This window comes from Peromyscus eremicus, chromosome 12, assembly GCF_949786415.1.
Source record: "Peromyscus eremicus chromosome 12, PerEre_H2_v1, whole genome shotgun sequence".
In the NCBI taxonomy this organism is placed as follows: Eukaryota; Metazoa; Chordata; class Mammalia; order Rodentia; family Cricetidae; genus Peromyscus; species Peromyscus eremicus.
The window spans coordinates 78,862,248-78,882,964 of NC_081428.1; the positions used below are offsets into that span (position 1 = coordinate 78,862,248).

Consider the following 20,717-nt stretch of genomic DNA (forward strand, 5'->3'; position numbering starts at 1 on the left):
TCTCAAAGCTGATAGCGACAACTGGTCAAGCCAGAGTGGCAAGCAGTTTTATCGCAGGCCTGCCTATCAGCCATAGAGGAGTCAAAGAGATGATTCCCTCCCACAGGAAGTACTCAATGAATAGGCTTTTCTTTTCTTTTCTTTTCTTTTTTTTTAAGGTTAATGGGAGATGAAAAAGAGACCTCAAAGCCTATTAGATGCCCTGGACGTCAACCCTCCTCATTATCTCCACCTTGTGGAGGCAACACATTTCCTTCCCTTTAACGGAGGCACGGCTGTATTAGCGAAGCGCAGAAGAGAGAAGTACCTGACAACTTTGATCATCAGAAACCAGAACCAACCAAACGGTTTCAAGATAGGAACAAAACAAGGTCAGGAAAGGAGTTCTTTGTGCCTTGGAAAATTACAACTTTTGTTCGACTCATGCGTCTTATTAAAACAAAAAGGCGGTGAAGGGAATGATACAAGCGACCTTAACAGATTTACAAAGGAAAGACAGCATCCTCTTCGCTGATGGCAGTACACTCCAACTCTCTGGCCCTCAGATATCCCAAGTGTCTTAGAAAGTGTTAATTAAACAAGCCTCAGTCCAAGCACTAAGGTCGGCTAAGTCCTGGTCTTGTGCTTTGGCTTTGGGAGGTAGAGGGCTCTTTGAAGACAATTAGCATACCACTCGGGCCTCGCTCAAGACGAATTCCTTTAACCTGATTCTACCTTAAATAAATATTTCAAATTAGCAGCCAGGCATGGGTTTCGCCCTCTAGCGGAACCCAGGTGGCCCGGGAGCCCACTGGGAGTAAGAACTACATTTCCCAGGGTGCTCCGCGAAGGGGATGCCTCTCCCCCCCATTGGCCAAGGATGGGTGACGCCGAGTGTTTTGGCCCAACGGTCACATGTTTTCTTTGTTGTGAGCAGTGGCAGAGGCTGGTGGCTCCAGGAGACGCCGGCGCAGCAGAGACCGTGGGGTCGCCTCTTCCAGCCTGCGCCGAGAGGTACCGGGGTGGCCGCTCCAGGCAGCCCGCGGCCGCGGCGCTGACCACCGGCACCTGCGGGAGGGAGACGAGGGCCCCGGCAGCCAGAAGCCCGGCGCGGCCTCGGGCGTGGGGACCGGGCGGGGACGAGCCCTGCGGCGGCGATGCGCTTCGGGCGGAAGCGCCCGGAGTGCTACGGCCTCGGATCTGGCGTTTCCGTGGGGGTGAGGGCGACCGTGGGTGCTGTCGCCGAGCGCGGACGCGATCGGGGTGCTGGGGCCACGGCCGCCCGCCGCGGGGTTGCGAAACCTGCTAGGCGTGGTCACCTGACCGTTACCCGCCCCCGCTGAGCCTTTGTTTACCGGGAGCGCAGCCGCGGGCCGTCCCGGGGGAGCCCCCGCCCGACCTTCTTAATTTAGTTCCCAATGTTCCCGCCCCCCAAGTCCCGGACACCGGAGGCGAAGACAGTTCGGGCGGCTACGATTGGGCGCCGCAGGCGGGACCCGGCCGCCGAGTTGCGAGTTTTTATTGGCGGGGGCTGGTGTCTGGGTGGCCCGCGCCGCGCAGTCCCGCCCTCGCTTGAAGGTGACCTGGAGGACGCGGGCGCCGCGGGAGGGGGGACCCCGGTGGGGGGCGTGCCCCGCGGAGGCCTGGGCGAACCCCGAGCGGCTGGGCTTCGGGCACAGAGTGACAAGACAGCGCGGAGGAGCGCGCTGCTGCCAACCTGCCCTTGCCGGCTCTGCGCAGGCTTTTATAGCAGAGGGTGAACCACAAGGTCCCTTTTGGGGAAGCCTGAGTGTGTCAGCGCTAGCGGATTTTAATGATTCGTTTTTTGGCGTGCTAGTTGTTTGCAGCTGACACCCGGCAAGTCCACCAGGTGGTTGGTTGACAAGGGTTTGGACTTTCGTTTTGGTTTTCTTTTATTAGGATTTAAAATCTACCCTTTGCCACTTAAAGTTTAAAAGATGGCTTTTACCTTTAAAAAAAAAAAAAAAGATTATGTCAAGTTATTTGCCTAAAAGTTAGTTTTGTTTGTTTTTTAGTGCACTTTCTTAGTTTTTCCTGTTTGGGGATTTTTCAGCACACACACTTTCGTGTATTAATCTTCCAGGTAACTTGGAAGTTTCTGAGAAGTGAGTTGAAGGCGTATTTTGGAAATCTAAATTAATATCACTGAAAGACCAGTCATTTTCAGCCAGAGGATATTAAAGATTGTCTTCCCAATTCCTTAAGCTTATGGGGGTCTCAGGTTTTGTCATTTTTATAGCAGAAAAAAGTGAAGTTCTCCAGTGAATCAGGTCTTACTGGCTATACATTCTTAATAGATTTTTTTTTTAAAGATGTTTTTATTCCGTGTATGGGTATTTTGCCTTCTTGCATCATCACTTGCGTTCAGTGCCAAAGAAGGCCGGAGGAGGGCGTCAGACCTCCTGGAAGTGGAGTTACAGATGGCTCAGGTTGTCATCTGCCTTGTGGTTGCGCAGAACCAAACCTGCTGAATCTGCTCCAGCTCCGCTTAATGTTAAAAATTCAAGTAGTGATGATTGTATCAGAATAAGCAGCTGTCTGATCAGAACACATAATCACTAGTGTACTAAGGGTATTTGTTTAATAGACCTTAATATATGCAAATGCTATCCACTATACTTTAATAAAAGCTACCATCTGGTAAGTTGTGTTTCTTCAGACAAAGCCTGCGATTTAGTCTCTAAACAGGAAGAAGAAAATAATATTCAAAGAGTTATCAGTTCTATCTTAAACTTCACTGGCCTTTGTCCAAGTTGCTAAAACCTTAAATGGTTTTTCAGTGTGCTTTTTAACTTCCTTGTTTTCCTGCCATTTCGTTAAGATTCAAAGGTCAAACCTTTCAAAAATAAATACTTAGTAAATATATTGCAGCATTTATTCTTGTATGAACTTTACTCTTACCTTGAAAATTATAGACAACTCTTTCATCAAATACATAGGTATGGACTCTGTAATGAACAATGTCAATCAAATGCTCTCACAAGCCTTCATACAGAAAACATGCTTTCATTTCTGCTGTGCCTGCAAACAGAGACAGTTGGATGTTGTAACGTGGTCTCTGTTCTTCATGCTATAAAACCCCTGGAAGCCCACCCAATTGAGTCCCCTGTGGGTAGTCCAGTTATTTGAGATGCTGGGGCAAGAGGATTGCTCATAGACCCAGGAGTTCAAGACCAGCCTGGACAACATAGACCTTGGGGATGGGGGCAATAACAGAATAGCTAATTAACTTCAAGAGTTGTAATTCCTCCAGCGCACCCTCCCCACCCCCCTTTGAGACTGAGGATTAAGTTCTGGCCTTCTAAAATGTAGCCACTGAGTTCTCTCTAGTTGGCTGATCATCTTAGATGAAACATTGAAACTAAATAAAATGAGAGAACTCAAGCATTACAGAGTGGAGGTCATGCCTGGAACCCCAGCAGGGGGATCTAGAATTGGTACCAAACCTGCAATACACAAGGAGACCCCGTCTCAAAACAAAGTGATTAGATTAGAAAGATTAGATTAGATTAGATTAGATCTCTATAATTTGTGCAGTACTAAGTTAAATAAAAATCATTGACTTCCGAGTGTACTTGATATTAAAAGGTGACTTAGGATCGAAGGTAACACCACAGCTGGTATAGCTGTAATAAGCCAAAACTGATTTTGGTAGCAAGAAAAGTAACTGTCAAAATTCTGTTTCTCCCCGCCTCCCCCTCATCAGGATCTTGTTTTGTAGCCTTACCTGGCTTGGTACCTGCTATGTAATTCATAATAGCCTCTAACTCACAGTGATCCTCCTGCCTCAGCTTCTGGAGTGCTGGGATTACAAGTGTTAACTCTCTTGCTTTGCTAGGCCTTTCACTTTTAAATCGAAATGCAGTAAGTATTGGAGGGGGTGACTGAAAATGACATTGTTTCCATGTCAGGTCTAGTAAGGCGCGTAAGTTAGGGAAAGCTTTTTAGACAGTGAGAACACCTGAAATGTATATGTATTTGTAAAATCTATAGTTTTACGTAAGTTTTATATAGGCTTGTGAAATTGATATAAATACGTAAAAGCCTGTTTGGTTTAGCGTAGTACTTTGTAAAGGATTTAGTCTGTTGGAAGCATTTGATGACATCCTTTTACATTACCATTAGATCTTTAAGGATAACTCTTCAGTCACCCTTTCTTGTTTCTGCTTTAGCCGCGGTTCAGTTTGAGAAAATGTGATGTGGAACATGGATGGCAGGGATGGATGGCAAGTTGTAGGGACTATACTAGTAGAAGGCCACAGGTTTCTTGTTCTCTGGTCTTTGGAAGGCCTTAGTTGGTCCATACTGTCTGCCTGTAATGTCTTGTAGAGGATTCTTTTAAAGGAAAACAAAGCTTGTTATGTTGCCACACTGTAAGTCACACCTTATACACCCTGTCCCTTGTCCTTGACGTACTCGGATCTTCAGGATTACCTAGCTGGGCATTGTGGCACCTTTAATCCCAGAGGCAGGCAGATCTCTGTAAATTTTGGGCCAGCCGGTCTACATAGTGAGTTCCAAGCCAGCCAGGGCTACATGGAGAAACCCTGTCTCAAAGAACAACAAAATATCAATTTAAGAAAAGAAAAAAGTTTGAAGTATTACCTACAGAAGTAAAGTCCTACAGAAAATGCTGAATGGGCTATTTTCTACTCAGATGGTATAATTCTACATCAAACAAATCATTGAAAATCTGTTCCAGGGGCTGGAGAGATGGCTCAGAGGTTAAGAGCACTGACTGCTCTTCCAGAGGTCCTGAGTTCAATTCCCAGCAACCACATGGTGGCTCACAACCACCTAATGAGATCTGGCTCCCTCTTCTGGTCATACATGCTGTATACATAATAAATAAATCTTTAAAAAAAAGAAAGAAAGAAAATCTGTTCCAATTTGTGCTTGAGTTCTGCTAGAGAAATGCTGAGGATGTGGATCCATATTAGTGTTGGAGTTTTGTCTGATTCTATTGCTAGCCAACCCTATAGTATCTAAAGTTGAATTTGAATCTAGAATTTGCTAGATGTCAGACACAGTTGGCAGTCTCTTCCATTGGCCTTGGGCCTTACTAACTACTGGTAAAGAATACTCAGGTAGATAGGACTAACAAGCCCCTAACTTGACCAAGATGCAGTGTTCTTTATCAAGTGTACACACAAATTAGACTGCCTAATGAAAATAAGGAAATACACAAGATAGTGTTCATGTCCTAATCACAGGGTAGTCTGAATATAAAGATGTGATTCTGTATTTTTTAAGTTGGTTATTTATGTTTGGTTTTGATATCAAATCTGCCTAAACTTAAGAATTTACAAGTTCTTGTTATGGATGACTAGATCAGAAACCAGAAGCAACCACTAGTATTTAAATACAGTTGCTGTTCTGTGCACAGCTCTAAATCCTAGTAGTTTCTTCTCCATCTCCTACACACACACACACACACACACACACACACACACACACACACACACACAGAGGTCGGGGAAGGGGTAGATTGTGCTGCATTAGTGGTTATGTAGACATTAACTCTATAAGATTCTATATAAATATACATAACAAAACATTAAAAGTGAGTGGGTTTTCTTTATTAACTCTTGAGGTTTTTCTCAACTGATTACATGGTTATATGTGGTACATAGTGAATACATTGTTTACTTTGGTCATGTTGATAGTGCAACTCTTAAAGTACTCAGATTCCATCATATCTGAGTGAAATGTAAGTTTTTTGGCATTCTTCAAATATTCAAAGTGGAATTATCACAGGGTATACATTTCTTCATCTCACTGTCAAATTTAGCTTACTATTGCAACAAATAGTAAAAGAAATTTGAATCTAATTGAACATAATTAATTTTCTTTGAGTTACTATTAATGATCTATATGAAAATGAACTTACAGTTAGGAACTGCAGTTTACTAAGAACTGTTTTCACGGTATCACTAATGTACTTGAACTGATAGTGTCTGATTTGTATGTCACTGTTCTCCATTTTAGGTGTGGAAATATAAACAACACAAGTATTTGCCTGGGGCTTTGTGAAACAAATGCTAAGAAGGTATATTTATGTTTATTAGCTATTTACTATACACTGTTCTTAGAGAGTTTAAACCATTTCATTCTTTGTTGCTGTTGTTGTTTTTTAAGACAGGGTTTCTCTGTGTAGCTTTGTGCCTTTCCTGGAACTCACTTGGTAGCCCAGGCTGGCCTCAAACTCACAGAGATCCTCCTGACTCTGCCTCCCAAGTGCTGGGATTAAAGGCGTGCGCCACCTCCGCCCAGCTCCATTTCATTCTTTAACCTGGGATCATTTAATGCCAGTCAGTATAATAGTGAATAGCAATGGCCAGTCCGTTTCTCTGTGTAGCCCTAGCTGTCCTGGAATTCACTCTGTAGACCAGGCTCTCAACCTTCCCAATGCTGTGACCTTTTAATACAGCTCCTCATGTTGTGACTCCAACCATGAGACTATTTCGTTGCTACTACATAACTGTAATTTTACTACTGTTACGAATTGTAATGTAAATATCTGATATGTGTGAATCGTAATGTAAATATCTGATACATGACCCCACAGGTTGAGAACTGCTGGCTTAGAGAGAGGGCAGTCTCGTTCTTGTTAGGTGGCTGGTTGGTTTGATTGATTCATTTTGAGTTTTTAGACAGTATATCTCTGTGTAAGTCAGGCTGGCCTCAGACCTGCAGCCATCTTCCTGCCTCTGCCTCTGAGTGCTGAGATTGCAGGCATACATTGCCAAGCCCAGCTTAAAGAGGTTTTTATTGGCAGCACCAGTAGTGATATCTCTCATCAAAGTACCAGTGGTTCATGTGAATTTGTTTCAGCCTAAAATACAGTAGTGATGATGATGATGATGATGACGAACTAGGTAAGCTGTTACAAAGAATAAATTCTTGATTTGGGAAACTGGCTTTTAGCTAATTCAGTCTTAATTTGAATATAGAATAGTAAAGATTCAAATATGAATTTCTTTTTGTATCATAACCATTTCTGTCTGTTTGTGTGTTTGTTTTGAGTCAGGGTCTCATGTTTCCTGGGCTGGCCTAGATATCTATCTCTCTCTCTCTCTCTCTCTCTCTCTCTCTCTCTCTCTCTCTCTCTCTCTCTCTCTCTCTCTCTCTAGCTGAGGATGACTTTGAACTATCCTCCTCCCTCTACCACGGAAGTGCTGTTTACAAGCACACACTACCACCATGCTGGCTAGAGAATAGGAGATGTTACTGCTTCTCTTTCTGTACTGCTTAGGGTTGGGTTTTGTTTGTTTGTTTTTTGTCAACTTGACTCAGGCAAGAGTTATTTGGGAAGAGGAACCTCAACAGAGAAAATGCCTCCATTGGATTACTTGTAGACAAGTCTGTAGGACAATTTTTGATGGTTGATTTGGGTGGGCCCAGGCCCCATGGAGGCATACCACCCCTGGACAGGTGGTCCTGGGTGGTATAAGAAAGAAGGCTGAGCAAGACATAGGATATAATCCAGTATCCATTCCATGTCCTCTGCTTCAGTTCCCGCCTCGAGTTCCTGCCCTGACTTCCCTAGTGATGGAGTGTGACTTGAAAGTTCCAAGCTGAAATGAACCTTTTCTCCTCAGTTCGCTTCTGGTCGTGGTGTTTATCAGAGCAATAGGAAACCTAACTAACACTTTCCTCCAGATTTCCATTATAGATAGGTAGTGCTGTCTGAAAATGTTAAAGGTGCCTGTTAGTTAGGCACTGCTCTTTATTTTCTCATTCATTCATTCATTCATTATGCTAGAGGGCACAAGTGTACCACAGAATGTATATGGATGTCAGAAAATGACTTGTGCCAGGCAACAGTGGCACACACTTTTAATCCCAGCACTCAGGAGGCAGAGGCAGGCAGATCTCTTGAGTTCAAGGCCAGCCTGGTCTGTAGAATGAGTTCCAGGACAGCCAGGGCTGTTACACTGGAGAAACTGTCTCAAAAAAACAAAAACAAAAAAATGACTTGCAGGAGTCAGTTCTCTCCTTCTACTACATGGGTTCTGAGGATCCAACTCAGGTTGTCAGGCATGTGGGCAAGGGCCCTTACCCACTAAGCCATAGTAACAGCTCCCATCTACGACTGAGAAATATGTCCCAGTTCCTCAAAGATGACTATGACTAACCAAAGGACTTAGTCACTGGACTAAGACAGTTCATTTTTGTTTTCTTGAGACAGCATCTCACTTATGTAGCCTTGGCTGGCCTGCTGGAGCTCTCTGTGTAGACCAGGCTAGCCTAGAGCTCACTACATAGCCAAGCATAACCTCAGACTCTTGAGTTCCCAAGCGGTGAGATTGCAGATATGTACCTTGATCCTAGTTTATGTGATACTAGATCAAACCCAAGGCTTCATGCGTGCTTGGCAAACACTTTACCAGCTGAGCTATGCCCCCACCCAAGTCCATTGACTTTTTAGTAGCTGTAAATAAACTGTTCCGTCTTGAAGACATCCTGGGGTTTAGTTAATAGGGTCTTTAGCTTGTTTTAAGTATTTGCTGTTACTACAGCACTGAACATCTATGTATATAAATTGTTCCACAAATTCCTGATTATTTCTTTAGGAAAGTGGTAGAAAATGAGGCTGGCTAGACAATTTATGTGTTTTTAAAGTATAGTGTTAGGTAAATACTAGCACTGCTATATTTAGAAAATAACTGTTCAAACAAAAAAGATAAAAACTGTTTATGTTAATGTTCTGGCTGTAAGCCATGCCTGGTGGTGTCTGCCTATAATCACAGCTTCCAGGAGGCTGAGGCAGGAGGAGTTCAGACCATCCTGGACTATATAGGGGAGACTTGGTTCAAATAAACAAAAATAACATCTAGAAGACTGTTAGTCCAGCTCTGCATGCTTTCTTGCCTCTGCCATGCAGGAGATGGTGGACACTGCTCCCCTGAAAGAATACATATAACCCTTTGAGCATATAATACATATAATCCTGAGGACTGCCAGGATATCACAAAGTAACTCTCATGTTCTAATCCTGCATTGAAAATTTTTTATCAGTTTTTATTAAAATAAGCTAGTATGTGTTGTAGAGTATATTAATCATGTGACTTTGTTATGTTTACATAAAAAATAAAATTGTATAATTATTTTTATTTTTCTTTAGACACATAAAGAAGATCCCTAGCAGCCATTTCTCAACAATTATATAGTCAACTGATGTAACAATGGTACTAATATTGGGACGCAGACTAAACAGAGAGGATCTTGGGGTGCGTGATTCCCCAGCAACTAAGCGCAAAGTTTTTGAAATGGACCCCAAATCTCTGACAGGTCATGAGTATTTTGACTTCTCTTCAGGATCATCCCATGCTGAAAACATACTCCAGATATTTAATGAGTTCCGAGACAGCCGCTTATTCACAGATGTCGTCATCTGTGTGGAAGGAAAGGAGTTCCCTTGCCATCGAGCTGTCCTCTCAGCCTGTAGCAGCTACTTTAGAGCCATGTTCTGTAATGACCACAGGGAGAGCCGAGAGATGCTGGTTGAGATCAACGGCATTTTAGCTGAAGCTATGGAGTGTTTCTTGCAGTATGTATATACTGGGAAGGTGAAGATCACAACAGAGAATGTCCAGTACCTCTTTGAAACCTCCAGCCTCTTTCAGATTAGTGTTCTCCGGGATGCGTGTGCCAAGTTCTTAGAGGAGCAGCTTGATCCTTGCAATTGCCTAGGAATCCAGCGCTTCGCCGACACCCACTCACTCAAAACACTCTTCACAAAATGCAAGACCTTTGCGTTACAGACTTTTGAGGATGTGTCCCAGCATGAAGAGTTTCTTGAGCTTGACAAAGATGAACTTATTGATTATATCTGTAGCGATGAACTTGTTATTGGTAAAGAGGAGATGGTTTTTGAAGCCGTCATGCGCTGGGTCTACCGAGCTGTTGATCTTCGAAGACCGCTATTGCATGAGCTCCTGACACACGTCAGGCTCCCGCTCTTGCATCCCAACTACTTTGTTCAGACAGTTGAGGTGGACCAGTTGATCCAGAATTCCCCCGAGTGTTATCAGTTGCTGCACGAAGCAAGACGGTACCACATACTTGGCAATGAAATGATGTCCCCAAGGACTAGGCCACGCAGGTGAGAAGACACTTTACAGATACAGCTAACAGAAGTTTTGGTTTTAAACATATATTTTAAACTGCTGAACTCAGTCTCAGTGTACTCATTTAAATGTATAGTTTATATGAGTCTTAGGCAGTTGAAGGTCTGTTTGGAGGCTTGAAGATGTAGCTTTGTTTGCAGGGTACTTGCCTACATAAACTGGGTGTGGTAGCACATACCTGTAATCTTAGCACACAGAGACAGGTGGATCAAGAGTTAAGGTTATCTTCAGGTATACACATAAACCCTACATTTCAGATCTCTATTTAATGTCAGTCTCAACTTTCAATGTTTTTTTTTTTTTTTTTTTTTTTTTTTTTGGTGTTTTTGTTTTTGAGAGCACACATTCTATAGCCCCAGGCCGGACTTAAACTCTCTATGTAGGCTGACATTGAACTCCTGATCCTCTTGCTTCTGCCTCCAAGTGCAAGGGCTTTGTCTGAATTTGAAAATTATATCCACATTAAAGAATATTTAGTAAGCGTATGTTTGGAGTGAAATGTGACTGTTAGTATTATATATGTTAATTTTATAGATGCCTATAGACTTCTAAGTCCTCCTGCCCACAGAGCAAGTGCTCTTAACCCACTGAGCCATCGCCCCGGCCCTGTTTTCCATCCAACTTTTAAGGGAAACGACCCGTTTCTCAACAGTGAAAAGTGTGTGTCAGGTTGCAGCATCAACCCATTTGGAAACCAGCGTGAAGAACTGAAGTAGAATTCTAAATTGGAGGTTGTTGTTGATGTACAAGCAGGTGCTTCTCCTGCATAAGCATTCCCTGAAATTCTAGAGATGATCCTTTATTTACAGATCTGCTGCCAACCCCTGGTACTTCCGTCCTGTTTTGCCTGTTACTGTATTGTTTAGTTACTGGAAGCTGTCTGAACATTGCATATTATTTTGTATAGATTTGTGTCTCTCTGGGAAACTCCTGGGTTCTCCACTCTCCACTCCTTAACTCCAGTACCTCCTCTGACTTCAGCTGCTGTCTTCGGTCAGGACTGAACGCTCTAATCAAGTTGTCGGTGACCTTGTTTGGTTTGCTAGTCTCCTTTCGTCTGGAGCTAGCTTCATGGCTCTTGAGGATGTTGGGTCGATTCTGGTGCTGGGGACAGAGTTGATGGCCTTATGTTGGGGAGTGCTCTACCGCCAAGCCACACCCTCAGACCTGGGATCTGACGTTAACTGCCATATCTACCTGGAAACTCCACTGGCTTCGGGAATGCCGTTGACCTCCTGACTTCCTGTTGGTCTTTTTCCAGGGTTGACGGTCCTGATTCCAGTGTTGGGCTGTAGTGTTACCGGTTCAGGTTGCATCTTTTTGTCGGCTTTACATACTTTCCTGGGTGACTTTATCTCATGCAGACCATGATTTTCATTACCCTGAACTGCATACAGTCAGCTCCAACCCTGACTCTTTAACACATATTTTCTCACTTCCTCGTTTGTATTTCTTTTAAATTTTTGAATAATTTTTACCTAATGCCTTTTTGTTTTACATGATTTATATAATTAATTTATATACATATTTGTTACTTGATTATATCTTTTAGAATAGCATAAACAAAATAACTTCTACAGTTAAAGGTTCATATTATTATGTACAACCCAATCCATATTTAAGTTGTCTTTTAATATATCTGGATCCAAAATCTCCCATTATATTTGGTTATTTCTAAGAAGTCTCTTTTAATCCAAAACTGCTTTTTCATGTTTCTGACTTGATAGAACAATTTCTATAGCCCACCTTCTAGATTCTTGTAGCTTATGGCCTCCTTTGGATGTATTTAGCTATGGATATTTCCTAGAAAGTGCTCGCTGGCTCTACACACTTCAGCTTGATAGGCAGTTAAATATTTGAGACTAGAATTCATCCTATGTGATGTGTATATTACGTTGCTTATTAAAAGGGTCTCATGAATCTTATCATCTCATCTTCCCAGCTATCATTCCATAATAATAATAGGAAACTCTTAGTCTCAGGAACTGCTCTCTGTACCATTATTAATTCATGTAGGTTTCAGAATAGACATGAGTTAGTACTGTAGACACACTTTACAGAACCCCAAACTCGGGTTTAGAGAAGTGACTTACTCAAGATCACAGTTCAGTCAATGACTTCTCACTAGTACACATACTGCCTCCCCAGTGACTTTTGAGTTTGAGTATTTTTAAGACATTTCATAAAAATGATACTGTACTTTATAGGACTTTATTGAATACTCTTGTTTGTTTTTGAGACAAGGTCTCATATATCCCAGGCTGGCCTCCAGCCCTCTAACTTGGCCGAGGATGCCCTTGAACTTCTGACCCTGCTTTCACTTCCTCATTTACTCAGTCCTGGGACTTAGACCTGGGCCACCACACCAGCTGTTTCTACTGCTTTCATTCAGTGCCCATAGCATCCCTAGTTTCCTTTCTTCCCTAAGTACTCAACGAAGATGGGACTTGTTTCCAAGGTGAAAGGTTTGTTTAATTTTACATTGCTGCACTATGGGGGTTGAACCCAGGGCCTGTGAATGCTAGGCAAGCCTCTGCCTCTGAGCCACTTCTCCAACCCCTCTAGGAGGAAAGTTTAGTATTAGTGTGGAAAACATATTAGCACCTGCATAAGGATGCATATGTGTAATCTTGTTCTCAGGTGGCTGAGGCAGGAGAATTGCTATGAGTTTGAGACCAGACTGAGCTATATAAATGAGTACCAAGCCAGCTAAGGGTATATAGCAAGACCTTTGTGAGACAAAAAGGGAAAGGGGGGATTATACAAGTTTGGGGTTGAAATACTTGGGGTTTTTTTGTTGCTCAATTTGTGTGTGTGTGTGTGTGTGTGTGCATATGCCCTACAAGGCATGTGTGTGTGGAGGACAGGGAATAACCTGTGGTGTAACTTCTCCCCTGCTGCTGTGCAGGTCCCGGGGTCAAACTTGAGTCACCAAGCTTTGTGGCAGGACTTTTACCCTCTGAGCCTTGTTGACAGCCTTGAGATACTTTTTTTCTAGCTGTTTTTGTTTTCGTTTTTTGAGATGTAATCTCATGTAGCCTCTGTGGTTTTGAACTTGCTGTAAAGCCCGAGCTGGCCTTGAACTCCTGGTCCTCCCGTGTCTGCTGTCCTGTACCAGGATTGTAGCGTGCACCACTGTACCCTGCATGAGGATACCTTTGGAACTCTGGAGAGTCATCTGGTCATCAGCTTGAACAATTCAGGCTTCATCTAGTAAGCATGTGCTGTCCTTGTATGCTGAGTGCTGCTTCAAAGCCTTTCTTTCACCTGGAGGAAAGTGACATCCCGTGGCAGGGCTCTGCCATACCCTTGTCTCAGTCCTTGAATCTGGTGGTCCTGGCATATCGTATCCCTGACTTTTGTTGCAGTCTAATTGAGACCGCCATTGCACTTCATTTGGATTTCTTTTTAAAGTTTGTGTGGGTGGGTGGGTGGGTGTGTATTATGTGGGAGAACACTGGCACACAACAATTGTGTGAGTTAATTCTCTCCTTCTACAGTCCACAACTCAGGTTGTCAGGCTGTATATGGCAAGGGCTTCTTCACCCCTGAGCCATCTCACCAGCCTCCATTTCAATTCCTTACCCTAGTCCAATTCCTGGTTTCTGTATTTTCCTTTTTTTTTTTTTCTCATTTTTTTTTTTTTGAGATTGTTTCTCTCTGTGACCTTGGTTGTCCTGGAACTCACTCTGTAGACCAGACTGGCCTCCTAGAGCTCCGCCTTTCCCTGTCTCCTGAGTGCTGGGACTAAAGGGGTACACAATCACACCCAGCCCTAGGAATACCAGACTTTTAAACTACTGACTGTTGGGGAGTTTGGGTCTGAGGTTTCCATGGAGCTCCAGTTCAGATTGTCCCTGCCATAATGATTACCTGGAATTTCCCCTGGTGGATGCTGATTCTTTGTTTTGGTAGCACTAGGCTGCTACAAAATGAGGTTCCCAAGTAGCAGCATGGATAACATTGAACTGGACAAGTGTTTGATGATGTGATGACCCTATTTGGCAAATTGCTCATATTGGGGGGCAGGGGTGCGCAAATACATTATTTTGAGGTTACACTCAGCAGTTGATTATATACTTGAGTCCTGACCTTTAATATTTATGTGTGTTCATTTTTGTGGAAGTAAGTGCAGGTATGGGTCATGAGACTGAAAAGGGAACTGTGGGAGGGGAACAGGATGTTTTAAGCAAGGGGGCTGGGAGGAGGAGTAGAGAACATGAAGGAGGAGGGGGACTGCTGGGGAGGAAGGAGGAGGGATGGGAGGAGCAGACAGACCCAACTGGCTGCCTTGTATGCTGCTTTATTTTTAGTTGTGTATGGGTGATCTGCCTGCATGTGTGTCTGTGCATCATAGGGATGCAGTTCCCTCAGAGGACACATGAGGGCATCAGATCCCCTGGAACTGCAATTACAGACCCATGTGAGCCGCCATGTCAGTGCTGGGAATCGAACCCAGGTCTTCTGGACGAGCAGCAGGTGCTCTTAGCTGTTGAGCCATATCTCCAGCCCCTGATTTTTTTATTATTTTTGTTTTATGGGTGTGAGTGTCTTGCCTGCGTATGTAAGTGCACATGTGTGCGCCTGGTACCTGCAGAGGTCAGGAGAGCACACTGGATCCCCTAGAACCGGACTCACAGATGGGTGCTGGAACCAAACTCAGTCCCCTGGAAGAACAGCCAGTGCTCTTAACCACTGGGTCCTCTCTCTAGCCCCTGTGTTTTTTTATAAAGAAAATACTGGGTTTTTTTTTGTTTTTGTTTTTGTTTTTTTAAGAAAATTACATAGGTATTTCTCCGAATGTTCCCTAACACCACCCCTCTTTTGTTAATGAGACAGGGTCTCCTTGTGTAGCACAGGCTGTCCTTGAACTCAAAAGTGCCTCCACCTCACTTCCCAATTACTGGAATTAAAGGTGTGTGCCATCATACCTGGCCTCTGTCTGTCCCGTCTTACTGATGAGGCAGTTACTTCATGATGACCATGGGAACATAATTATTATAATGAGGACAAAGCTTAAGTTCTCAGGAATAAGGAAGTTATGAATATATTATTTCCTTAAGAAATAGGATTTTTGCTGGGCATTTTATGGTTTCCTCTACATGTACTTGCTGGAGCTTGGGCAACCTAACAATGCACACCTATTTTCCCAGTACTTGAGAGGTAGAGGCAAGAAGATGAAGAGTTCAAGGCCTTCTTCAGCTACATAGCAAGTTCAAAGCTATACTGGGCTATATGAGACCCTCCAAAAAGTAAGTGTGTGTGTGTGTGTGTGTGTGTGTGTGAGAGAGAGAGAGAGAGAGAGAGAGAGAGAGAGAGAGAGAGAGAGAGAGAGAGAGGAGAGAGAGGAGAGACACTAAGATGTAATGATGACTTAGTAAGTCCATTCATTTTACAGGCAGTACAGCAGTACAGCTGTGGCACTGACTTGTTGTGACCACGGAAGTAGGCAGCAGAGCCAGCTCTGACCTTGGTGCTCTGAGTAACTGTTCCAGTGAGTCTTATTCTCCCACGTGGCTGGACATAAGGTTCACGTGGCATGTCATATGACATGTTTAGCTGCTTTAAAGTCAGGCACTTTACATAAAATATTCATTGTGTGTTTCCCTCACACCTGACCCTTAGGCAATTTTTTTGGTTTTTCAAGACAGGGTTTTTCTGTGTTGTTTTGGTGCCTGTCCTGGAACTTGATCTGTAGACCAGGCTGGCCTCGAACTCACAGAGATCCACCTGCCTCTGCCTCCCGAGTGCTGGGATTAAAGGCGTGCACCACCGCCGCCCAGTGGCAATTCTTGAGGTACCTCTTCAAAGGATGTCTGTTAGCAGTTTTAACTTCTTTTAGAAATATTCTCCCTGGCTTTCTGTACAGATGGCACACTACTGCACTTACAGTTTCTTACCTTAAGATTTGCTTGGTTTCCTTTTTTTTTTTTTTTTTAAATTGGCAATCCTGGAGGTTTAACCTAGGGCCTCACTCATGCTAGGCAAATGCTCTACCACTGAGCTGTAAAACTTTGAAATTGTTATATATGACATACAGATCTTTCCCCTTTGTGTTATTAGAGAAGCTTCCTAAGTTGTTCTCAAAGATTTTACTTTTAATTCTTTAAAATGGAGTATGTGTGTGTGTCTGTCTGTCTGTCTGTCTGTGGATGCACACATGTGAGTATAGTGCCCACAGAGGCTAGAGAGGATGTTGTATTCCTAGAGCTGGAGTTACAGGCACTTGAGTAGCCTGACAGAAGTACTGGGAACTGAACCACTGTCCTCTGCAAAACCACTGTGTGCTCTGAAGCACTGAACCGTCTCTCCAGCCACCTCCATACTCTGTCCTTCTGAGCGGCAGTTGAATAGTTTTCTACTTACGGATTGGCCACTGTTTAGGCTTTGCTGTTGCTTTGTTTTATTTTATTGAGAAAAGATCTCCTTGTGTAGCCCTGGCTGTTCTGGAATTTGCTATGTAAACCAGGCTGGCCTCCAGAGATCTGCCTATCTCTGCCTACCTATGCTGAAGGTAGGCGCCGGACTCTTGGCTCATAGTTTTCCTGTTGTATTTACCAATCGTCTGTTAATGGGCACTTGATTGTTTCTACCTCTTGGCTAGTATGAGTAGGTGGCTGTAAATGTTTATGTAGGGTTTTTTTAAGGCTTCATGTATTTGTGTGTTTTCATGCGCCATGGGTACACTGTGGAAGTCAGTTCTAGGGAATCAGAGTCAGTCTATCTGGCCCTTGGCAGCAAGCACCTTTACTAGTCCTAACCTACCTTTTCATGATGGATATTTAGACTGCCGGGTTCTTTTAGGTGGGTTTGGTTTGGTTATGCTATTGTAAATAATGGTCAGTAGCTGCTGTGATCACATGTGCTTTTGCCTACATAAAGATTAATTGATTGATGGCTGAAGCTGCTGAGAGAGGAACTGCTTAGTCATACCAGCTAGACAACATTAATGTTTTGTTTGGGTTTTTCAAGACAGGGTTTCTCTGTGTAGCTTTGGAGCCTGTCCTGGAACTCGCTTTCTAGACCAGGCTGGCCTTGAACTCACAGAGATCCACCTGCCTCTGCCTCCCAAGAGCTGGGATTAAAGGCGTGTGCCACCACCATGCCTAGCTACATACAATATAAATTTTTACAGGTAATAAAATTTGTCTTCCAGTTTATACTCTCATCAGAAACAAAAATACCACATTTCTGTACTCCTTTGCCAACCTAGTTTGTTTTTCTGAGGGCAGGATATCACATGATCCAAGCTAGCCTCAAACTAGGTTGTTGAAGGGGGTCTTGAACCTGTGACCCTGCCGTGACCTCCCGACTGCTGGCATTGCAGGTGTCTGGCACCATGACCAGTTCATTGCCAGCGTCTTTGCTGCTCTGGAAAGGGAGAGTCACATTTCACAGGTCTGATTTTCATTTCAAGTGTAAGGTTAAGAGTCTTTCCTAGCCAGGCATTGTGATGCACGCCTCTAAACCCAGCACTTGGGAGGCAGAGGGAGGTGGATCTCTGAGTTCTAGGACAACCTGGTCTACATAGCAAGGCCCAGGTTAATCAGAGCTACACAGTGAGACCCTTTCTCAAATAAATAAATAAATAAATAAATAAATAAATAAATAAGTACCTGATCTATATAGCAAGTCCCAGGTTAGTCAGAGCTACACAATGAGACCCTTTCTCAAATAAATAAATAAATAAATAAATAAATAAATAAATAAGCAAGCAATAATTTTTTCCTGCGGGGATAGAGAGATGCTTTTTGCTGCTTCTTAACAGGGATCCCCAGGTTTGGGTCCCAGCACCCACATGGTGACTCAGAACCATCTGTAACACCAGTTTCAGGGGACCCATAACCTTCTGACCTCCATGGCACCAGGCATGCACATGATGTACATAAGTATATGAAGGCAAAACACTCATACCCATAAAAATAAAAATAAACCTTTTTCCCCTTAAGAATCTTTTCCTGAATCGAAAGCCATTTTTACTCTTTTCCTGAAATCCATTGAACCTCTAATGTATCAGAATTCTGGTTGCAAGTTATAGAAACCAGCTCATCAACTTAAGTACAAAAGAGAAATGTGTTAACATGATACTGGAATCTGCATCTTGTAGAGCCTAAAGGCAAAACTTGAACAGTTCATTAAAACAAAACAAAACAAAACAAAAACAACTCTGAAAGGCCTCAGAAACCACTCAATGCCATCTCCCCGCCTCCCGCTTCTGCTCTTCTGCATGGCTGCCTCATTTGCTCTCATTTCAGTGACCATGGCCACTCACTGTTGCAGGACATTTGATCACACTGTGAACCCTGAGATTTCATTGTTTACTGGAGGAACCTGCTTCTAACTGTGGTGTGGCTCAGCCCTAGCACATGCCTTTAATCTAAGAGCTTTCTGCTTAAATATTGTAAACAGGATTAAATAAAGTCTTCCATAGGTCAAGAGGTGGAGCAAGCAACTAGTTAACAGGAAAAAAACATAGAGAATGGAAGGAAGTCAGGAGGTTGGGTGACGGACACACACACCACGGATGCACAGGAAGTAGAAGGGAGGGACATCCAGTTGAGAGAGTTTTTGTGAAAGATGTCCTTGGAGAAAGCTCTCTTTCTGAGATGGTGGTGGAGGAGGAGGAAGCAGCTGGGTGCTCTCTCTGCCTCTCTGAGCTAGCAGGTTTTCACCCCAGCATCTTTATTGATAAATATTGATAACGTAGAATGATAGAGACGTAAAACAACAACTCACAGGGTTTGCATTTGTGTATTACTGGTTCAGTCACTCAGAATGAACTTTAAGACATGGAACAACATTGTGGCCACATGGGAGTATACTCACCAAGCAGAAAGGTGTTGACTGAAAGCCTCACCCCATGTTAGGCTGAGGAGACAACCAGTGGTGGCCATTGATAGCAAGGTGATGTGGGGGTGAGTCTCTTCAAGCTCTGCTGCCAGGAGAAGAACAAGCCCAAGAGGCAAGAAAGGCATGGTTAGCTGGGCAGGTTCAAGGAATCTTACCCCAAGCAGTTTATTTTTGACATATTTAAGCACAGTACAACGTTGGAAAGAAGTTGCCGTGTGACAGTTATCACAACAAAACTTAAGGCATGACCGTATCACTCCTTTGCAAAGTACATGTGAGCTCTTGCACAAGAATGTGTTCTATTGACTGACAGTGCTCAGGATAAGGGTCTAGGGAGGAGGGGTTTGTAATAAGCATAATAGTAACTCTCTTGCAAAGTAAATGGAACCTCTTTCATAGGAATGGGTTCAGCTCATGGTGGTGGTATACACCTTTAATCCCAGCACTTGAGTGGCAGAGGCAGGCCACTCTGTGAGTTCAAGGCCAGCCTGATCTGCTGACCGAGTTCCGGGACAGCTAGGGCTACACAAAGAAACCCTATCTTGGACCTCACCCCTTCCAAAAAAACAAAAGAGAATGGGTTCTATTGACTGAGAAACCATGCTTGGGAGTCTGGAAGATTCTGGTGAAGCCTGGCTCTACATAATAGTAGAAGACACCAGGTTATAAACAACATCCACTCCTCCCTTGCACATTCGTTGAAGAGAAAAGCCTGTGTGTATAACAGTCCTAGTTTCTCTAATGCTATTCTGTGAGTACATGTGCCACCTACAAGATGTGATGTGATATTTTTCTTTTGTTTTTCTTAAACTACTGTAGGGTAGGAAGTGGATTTATACCAGTTGGAGAAAACTTAGGAAAAGAAAAGGGGAAAAACAAAACAGCCTTATCCATATTCTTACCTCCCAGGGATTACACTCTTGAATAAAGCATTTTTTCTTCTATTTTTATTATTATTGGGGGGGAACTAAAGAGAGACCCCAGGGCTTCCCACATGCTAGCTATGTACTCTGCCACTAAGTTATTGCCCTGGCCCTGTTGTCTCTGTGTTTTATTATTATTTGACAAGTTCATGTGTTTATGTTGTGTATTGTGATCCACTACCCTGTTGCCTGCTCTTCCCCTCTCCCGTTTCTGCTGACCCTCTTCCCAAGCAGCCCCTCCACTGTCATGTCCTGGGGTGGGAGGGGCAATCTACTGGCACTTGGGCAACTTCAACTATACTGCTGAAGAAAATGACTTTCCCTCCTCTGACCACCATTAACTGCCAGTAGCAATCCAGGGAAGGAGGGAGCCTTGTGAGCCCCTCCTCCATCCACGGTGGAGTGTTGAAGGGTCCAGTCTTGCCCAGGTAACCACAGCCCGCTGTGTGTTCAGGATTGTTACAGCGTGGCATATCCAGAAAATAATGCTGCATAGCACTCTTCCCATCCTCCAGCTCCTGATTCTTTCCTGTCCTTCTGTGGTGTTCTCTGAGCCTTGGAAGGGGATGATGATGATCTCATTCAGGGGACTGCACTTAGTAGTCACTTTTTCCCAGCACGTTAACCAGATACAAATCTGTGTGTTAACCACCACCCACTGCAAGATGCTTCCTTGATCAAGGCCAGGAGCAGCTCTTTGTTATTAGGCACTTTGACCTCATGTCCATTTATATGTTGTTTTTTAAGCAGAGCCTCACTCTAGCCCTGGTCCCCTCTGAGCCTTCTGCCTCTGCCTCCTGAGTGCTGGGGC

At 43.7% G+C, this 20,717-nt stretch overlaps 1 protein-coding gene across 2 annotated transcripts in view; it reads left to right on the top strand.

Annotated features, from left to right (window-relative positions):
- The first annotated feature begins 881 nt into the window (after window positions 1–881).
- The window catches only part of Klhl24 (kelch like family member 24), a 40,541-nt gene continuing 20,705 nt past the window's right edge, over window positions 882–20,717 (top strand). Inside the window, exons 1-3 of one of the 2 annotated variants that reach the window (XM_059277737.1) lie at window positions 882–993; window positions 5,989–6,049; window positions 9,128–10,108. In XM_059277737.1, the coding sequence (XP_059133720.1) occupies window positions 9,189–10,108 (920 nt within the window). In that variant the 5' untranslated portion in view covers window positions 882–993; window positions 5,989–6,049; window positions 9,128–9,188. Of the gene's footprint in view, window positions 994–1,329; window positions 1,558–5,988; window positions 6,050–9,127; window positions 10,109–20,717 lie in introns of those variants that run through there. The other variant, XM_059277738.1, reaches the window with a different exon arrangement.